This window comes from Schistocerca serialis, chromosome 9 (assembly GCF_023864345.2).
Source record: "Schistocerca serialis cubense isolate TAMUIC-IGC-003099 chromosome 9, iqSchSeri2.2, whole genome shotgun sequence".
Classification (NCBI taxonomy): Eukaryota; Metazoa; Arthropoda; class Insecta; order Orthoptera; family Acrididae; genus Schistocerca; species Schistocerca serialis.
The window spans coordinates 160,641,220-160,648,873 of record NC_064646.1 but is presented as its reverse complement, the minus strand read 5'-3'; the positions used below and the strand labels follow the sequence as shown (position 1 = coordinate 160,648,873).

The window sequence follows — 7,654 nt, the reverse complement described above, 5'->3', positions numbered from 1 at the left end:
CCTAGGTTAACACTAGGGGCTTTTTACGCAATCGAGGCGGGTTTCTAGTTTTTTAATATGGTACCTACTCACTTCTCTTCTAGGCACCAGTGACCTATTCAGCCTAGGCCAGAGGAGTGATTTCGTTTGGCTCACGAGACTGTTCAACTACGGAATCTCGTCGTGCGAAGTTTTCCTACAACAGGAAAACGTACAGCAGCTCTTCGAATCCGACCGCGAGTTCGACGTCATCATCATTGAGACGTTCTTCAACGACTGCCTGATGGCGCTGGCGCACAAGTTCCGGGCTCCCGTCATCGCCATCTCGACGCTGGTGGGCACCGTGTGGATGAGCGACATGATGGGCAGCCCGTACCCGCTGTCCTACGTCGCCGAGCCCTTCCTGTCCTACACGGACCGCATGCCCTTCTGGCAGCGGCTGCACAACGCGGCCTTCGCGACGTACGGGCGGCTGGTCCGCCGGCTGTACTACGCGCCCCGGCAGGACGCCCTGGTGCGCAGACACGTGGCCGGCCCCGCGCTGCCGAGCGTACTGGACATCGAGAGGAACACCTCGCTGCTCTTCCTCAACAGCCATCCCAGTCTGCACTTCCCGCGCCCGCTGGCGCCCAACGTCATCGAGATCGGAGGCATGCACGTCTGTTCACCTCGCACCCTACCACAGGTAAGTACCAGCACGTCGTGATCTCCCGTCTGATGCACTGTGGCAGGGCTACTGCACATGAGCGGCACACGTTGCGCACTGTTCCCACTTTCCACCGTCGTCGAAGCGACTTTACTGCACGATGAGGCGGAAACGTCCACGTCGGGAGACTCTCTTTTGCCTAACAGTTTCAGTCTTCTCTTTCCGTTGAGACGTAAATGGCTTTTACTCATTGCTGGCTTTACTTCACGTAAACATTTAAAACTTTTATGCTTAAGATTCCGTACTGCAAGAGCCGCCCACTCTTACTACACCTCCAGAGATGTTTCACTGTAGCCGGAAAGTCGATAGATGATAGTACAAGGGACATACTGCATCACTGGCCACGCTTTCCCACCCGAGTTTTGCAATAATTAAGCCAGTTCGTCGTTGAATTGACTTAGTGTGTCGCCGCCTAAAAATTCTTGCTATCTGTTATGTGGAGATGCTCTCGTGGTTTTGTGTTTGTTTGCAGAGCCGTAGCAGCACCGTCGGTTTCTGAATGTGTAATACACTCCTGGAAATTGAAATAAGAACACCGTGAATTCATTGTCCCAGGAAGGGGAAACTTTATTGACACATTCCTGGGGTCAGATACATCACATGATCACACTGACAGAACCACAGGCACATAGACACAGGCAACAGAGCATTCACAGTGTCGGCACTAGTACAGTGTATATCCACCTTTCGCAGCAATGCAGGCTGCTATTCTCCCATGGAGACGATCGTAGAGATGCTGGATGTAGTCCTGTGGAACGGCTTGCCATGCCATTTCCACCTGGTGCCTCAGTTGGACCAGCGTTCGTGCTGGACGTGCAGACCGCGTGAGACGACGCTTCATCCAGTCCCAAACATGCTCAATGGGGGACAGATCCGGAGATCTTGCTGGCCAGGGTAGTTGACTTACACCTTCTAGAGCACGTTGGGTGGCACGGGATACATGCGGACGTGCATTGTCCTGTTGGAACAGCAAGTTCCCTTGCCGGTCTAGGAATGGTAGAACGATGGGTTCGATGACGGTTTGGATGTACCGTGCACTATTCAGTGTCCCCTCGACGATCACCAGTGGTGTACGGCCAGTGTAGGAGATCGCTCCCCACACCATGATGCCGGGTGTTGGCCCTGTGTGCCTCGGTCGTATGCAGTCCTGATTGTGGCGCTCACCTGCACGGCGCCAAACACGCATACGACCATCATTGGCACCAAGGCAGAAGCGACTCTCATCGCTGAAGACGACACGTCTCCATTCGTCCCTCCATTCACGCCTGTCGCGACACCACTGGAGGCGGGCTGCACGATGTTGGGGCGTGAGCGGAAGACGGCCTAACGGTGTGCGGGACCGTAGCCCAGCTTCATGGAGACGGTTGCGAATGGTCCTCGCCGATACCTCAGGAGCAACAGTGTCCCTAATTTGCTGGGAAGTGGCGGTGCGGTCCCCTACGGCACTGCGTAGGATCCTACGGTCTTGGCTTGCATTCGTGCGTCGCTGCGGTCCGGTCCCAGGTCGACGGGCACGTGCACCTTCCGCCGAACACTGGCGACAACATCGATGTACTGTGGAGACCTCACGCCCCACGTGTTGAGCAATTCGGCGGTAGGTCCACCCGGCCTCCCGCATGCCCACTATACGCCCTCGCTCAAAGTCCGTCAACTGCACATACGGTTCACGTCCACGCTGTCGCGGCATGCTACCAGTGTTAAAGACTGCGATGGAGCTCCGTATGCCACGGCAAACTGGCTGACACTGACGGCGGCGGTGCACAAATGCTGAGCAGCTAGCGCCATTCGACGTCCAACACCACGGTTCCTGGTGTGTCCGCTGTGCCGTGCGTGTGATCATTGCTTGTACAGCCCTCTCGCAGTGTCCGGAGCAAGTATGGTGGGTCTGACACACCGGTGTCAATGTGTTCTTTTTTCCATTTCCAGGAGTGTATTACTGCCTATGGTTTACGTAAAGAACAGACACGAAGTTTTTTTGAGCAGATAATTTTTACACAGGACGCCATTATGGTGCGTTTATTTAGGAAGCACCGTAAAGTGAACTCGTTCACATTGTTTATAAGCTAACTGTTAACAGTGCGAGAGCGTGGTCTGCCGTATGACTAGATCGAAAGCCATCCTATGGACGACTGTAGACTATGGCACACAGTCTGTAACTTGCGCGTACAGTCGGTATAGTTCGTACATCTTCGGTTATGCCAAAGTTATTGATTTATTTATTAATATCAAAGTTTCCTGGCATTATAAAGTTGCTGAAATACAGTATTTATAATCCACTGACGCCTTCTAATGTCTGAGGGCAGAAGCTAACTTTTGTTAGCAAATATTTATTAATAACAAGTACTTGGTTCGCTCTAGAATGATTGTACTTTCCCTATGTATCTCTTTGCTGGGCTGGCGTAACTAGCGATTTATGCATCGATACCTCGTCCTACTGGCTTGAAAAGTGCCAGATCGCCAAGCGCCTCTGCTAGCGAGCATGGAAATCTACCGCTCTCTCCTTACTCAGTACGTACTGCAGGGCTGAAACATTCGCTTCATGTATATGAAACAGCAAAATTGGAAATAAAATTAAATGCGCTCTTATCTGCAAATAAGGGGTGCCTGACAGTACCTCAGTTGGTTAAAGATCACGTTGTCTGTCTGCCTGTCTGTACCTCTACAGGGTGTTACAAAAAGGTACGGCCAAACTTTCAGGAAACATTCCTCACACCGAAAGAAAGAAAATATGTTATGTGGACATGTGTCCGGAAACGCTTACTTTCCATGTTACAGCTCATTTTATTACTTCTCTTCAAATCACATTAATCATGGAATGGAAACACACAGCAACAGAACGTACCAGCGTGACTTCAAACACTTTGTTACAGGAAATGTTCAAAATGTCCTCCGTTAGCGAGTATACATACAACCACCCTCCGTCGCATGCAATCCCTGATGCGCTGATGCAGCCCTGGAGAATGGCGTATTGTATCACAGCCGTCCACAATACGAGCACGAAGAGTCTCTACATTTGGTACCGGGGTTTCGTAGACAAGAGCTTTCAAATGCCCCCATAAATGAAAGTCAAGAGGGTTGAGGTCAGGAGAGCGTGGAGGCCATGGAATTGGTCCGCCTCTACCAATCCATCGGTCACCGAATCTGTTGTTGAGAAGCGTACGAACACTTCGACTGAAATGTGCAGGAGCTCCATCGTGCATGAACCACACGTTGTGTCGTACTTGTAAAGGCACAGGTTCTAGCAGCACAGGTAGAGTATCCCGTATGAAATCATGATAACGTGCTCCATTGAGCGTAGGTGGAAGAACATGGGGCCCAATCTAGACATCACCAACAATGCCTGCCCAAACGTTCACAGAAAATCTGTGTTGATGACGTAATTGGACAATTGCGTGCGGATTCTCGTCAGCCCACGCATGTTGATTGTGAAAATTTACAATTTGATCACGTTGGAATGAAGCCTCATCCGTAAAGAGAACATTTGCACCGAAATGAGTATTGACACATTGTTGGATGAATCATTCGCAGAAGTGTAGCCGTGGAGGTCAATCAGCTGCTGATAGTGCCTGCACACGCTGAACATGGTACAGAAACAACTGGTTCTCCCGTAGCACTCTCCATACAGTGACGTGGTCAACGTTACCTTGTACAGCAGCAACTTCTCTGACGCTGACATGAGGGTTATCGTCAACTGCACGAAGAATTGCCTCGTCCATTGCAGGTGTCCTCGTCGTTCTAGGTCTTCCCCAGTCGTGAGTACAGTACACACTGACGAAACTAAAAAGAACTATAACATGGAAATTAAGCATTTCCGGACACATGTCCACATAACATCTTTTCTTTATTTGTGTGTGAGGAATGTTTCCTGAAAGTTTGGCCGTACCTCTTTGTAATACCCTGTATATGTCTGTTCCACTATTAACACCCTTTTTTTCTCACTAACGGGTACAGGTATCAGGTTGCAATGTACGTCAGACACTAAAGTCTACAGTCCCTTTGGCGGTGTGAAACGTTTATGGTTCTAAGTCAATGAAATCAAAAGACAGAGCTATTTGTGTCTCACCGATTTTCATTATGGTTTCCATTCCGAGACCAATCTGACGCTATTTTCCGAATAGCCCTCGTATTTTGATACTGGCAAACTCACTCATCAAAATCAATAGGATATTTCCTGTTTACCAATTATCGTGAAATTTGACAAGCAAGGCTTCACGGTACAAGTAAAGGAAAAATCCTTAGTTGTTTATTCGTAATTATGTCAGTTAAATAATAATTTTATGCCGTTTTCTTGTCGTCGATTAAGAACCCTCTTTCTTAGGAACAGGTAGAGGTTTTAAGTTGAAATTTATATCGTTTACTATGGTCTATAGTCTCTTGGTAGAGCAAAATATTTAACATTCTAAGTAAATTCAGTCAAAAGATACGGCCATCTATTGGTCAGATCCCTAAGTTTTTAGACAAATGTAACATTAGACTGGTTTGCAGAGCAAGAAAGAAAATATCTCAAGTCCTCAGATCTGTAAAGGATAAACGCCCTACTGTGTCAGCATTTAGCATAACTGTCTCGATTGCAACTACAAAGAGGAACGTTACAACACGTCTGAAGGAAACAAAAGTCCTTGCCCACAAGGAGAAGTAGAAAAATCAGTCATAGCAGGTTATGCACTTCAGTTAAAAAGTCATGATATCTACAATGACGACAGAATAGAGAAAATCATGAAACGTAAAGGTGTATGGACAGTAGCTCTACAGACTCTATAAATAAGTTTCATTTTTGACAGACTCAAGTTTTATTTTTGGCAGACGACAGGTCGATAATGAAGTTTTATCTCGGACAAGGATTATCTCTGTCGATCACGTGTAAATTTCTATCATGACCCTGTTCGACAGTGCTTATGCCACGCTGGGCCATCCGCAACGTCAGTCGGCAAGATTCAGCGGAACCAGCATCACGTTTGAAGGTGCCTAACATGGTTCAGGACGATACGTGAGAAACGAAAATGTGACGTAGACCACGAACATACAACCCAAAAGGTACTCAGCAATCTAAATCAAGTTTTTCAGTTAACTGTAACACAGGTTTCGGCTTGAGAATTGACGATGATCTAATTCAGCCGATACATGTACTTACAGTAAAATTAAAAGCGTGTCCTAGACTGTTTTGTTTACGAATTTATAAAGCGAGATAACTGTTGAGTAATTAAAAACTTTCACGGGGTATAGGCTGTTCTTCGAAATTTCAGACGGTCGGAAGCCAGTAACTTCCTGCCACGTTATTTTCGCTCATAATTTTCTGTGTACTTCGTATATTTTCGCGGAAACATTTCTGCTAAATCGAAGGTAAACTTTCCATGTAAACGGGCAGACTAAAATAAAAACGTAAGGTAAAAGTGATCTTTAGTCGTTCGTCACAAATCTCGGCGCTTCTGGGATAGGTCGAAGAAGACTTAGGCCTGCAGAAGGCGGGTGATCATAAAATTCCATGTAAGTTTGGGAAATCATAATAGGGGAAACCATTCTCATCACTGTTGAGGAGTGCATCGTGGAGCACCAGCGGCTTAGTCACCACCTTCAACTCAGCAACCCAATATCAACGAAAATCGTATTTCTGATGGTCAAATGATGATTTTTTTTTGTTTTTTTTTTGTCATCAGTCTACTGACTGGTTTGATGCGGCCCTCCACGCGAATTCCTTTCCTGTGCTAACCTCTTCATCTCAGAGTAGCACTTGCAACCTACGTCCTCAATTATTTGCTTGACGTATTCCAATCTCTGTCTTCCTCTACAGTTTTTGCCCTCTACAGCGTCCTCTAGTACCATGGAAGTCATTCCCTCATGTCTTAGCAGATGTTCTATCATCCTGTCCCTTCTCCTTATCAGTGTTTTCCACATATTCCTTTCCTCTCCGATTCTGCGTAGAACTTCCTCATTCCTTACCTTATCAGTCCACCTAATTTTCAACATTCGTCTATAGCACCACATCTCAAATGCTTCGATTCTCTTCTGTTCCGGTTTTCCCGGACGTACATTCTCAGAAATTTCTTCCTCAAATTAAGGCCAGTGTTTGATATTGGTAGACTTCTCTTGGCCAGAAATGCGTTTTTTACCATAGCGAGTCTGCTTTTGATGTCCTCCTTGCTCCGTCCGTCATTGGTTATTTTACTGCCTAGGTAGCAGAATTCCTTAACTTCATTGACTTCGTGACCATCGATCCTGATGTTAAGTTTCTCGCTGTTCTCATTTCTGCTACTTCTCATTACCTTCGTCTTTCCCCGATTTACTCTCAAACCATACTGTGTACTCATTAGACTGTTCATTACGTTCAGCAGATTATTTAATTCTTCTTAACTTTCACTCAGAATAGCAATGTCATCAGCGAATCGTATCATTGATATCCTTTCACATTGTATTTTAATTCCACTCCTGAACATTTCTTTTATTTCCATCATTGCTTTCTCGATGTACAGATTGAAGAGTAGAGGCGAAAGGCTACAGCCTTGTCTTACACCCTTCTTAATACGAGCACTTCGTTCTTGAGCGTCCACTCTTATTATTCCCTCTTGGTTGTTGTACAAATTGTATATGACCCGTCTCTCCCTATAGCTTACCCCTACTTTTTTCAGAATCTCGAACAGCTTGCACCATTTTATATTGTCGAACGCTTTTTCCAGGTCGACAATAAAACAAAAATGATGGGTCATACTTTATTATCGGTGAATCAATGGAAATACGGTTGTCTGAGGCCCTTATAAATAGTGGCGGAGGTTTTCAGTTAAATACTGTGCGGAATCCTGTGACATAAAAGCTATGTGCGCTAGGAAGTCAGCGCAATTGCCATTCTCTGATTTTACCGTCTAAAGACGTTCGATCTATTAGCGACGAGACTTTCAACACGGGGGGGGGGGGGGGAGGAGTTCGAGGGTGCATTCGGGAGGAGGACGGTTCAAACTCGCGTCCGGTCATCCTGAT

General features: G+C 46.6%; 1 protein-coding gene across 1 annotated transcript in view; it reads left to right on the top strand.

Moving 5' to 3' along the window:
* Positions 1-589: 589 nt before the first annotated feature.
* Positions 590-7,654, top strand: part of LOC126419444 (UDP-glycosyltransferase UGT5-like) — a 31,639-nt gene continuing 24,574 nt past the window's right edge. Inside the window, exon 1 of the mRNA XM_050086632.1 lies at positions 590-664. Coding sequence (XP_049942589.1) covers positions 632-664 — 33 coding nt within the window. The 5' untranslated portion in view covers positions 590-631. The remainder of the gene's footprint in view (positions 665-7,654) is intronic.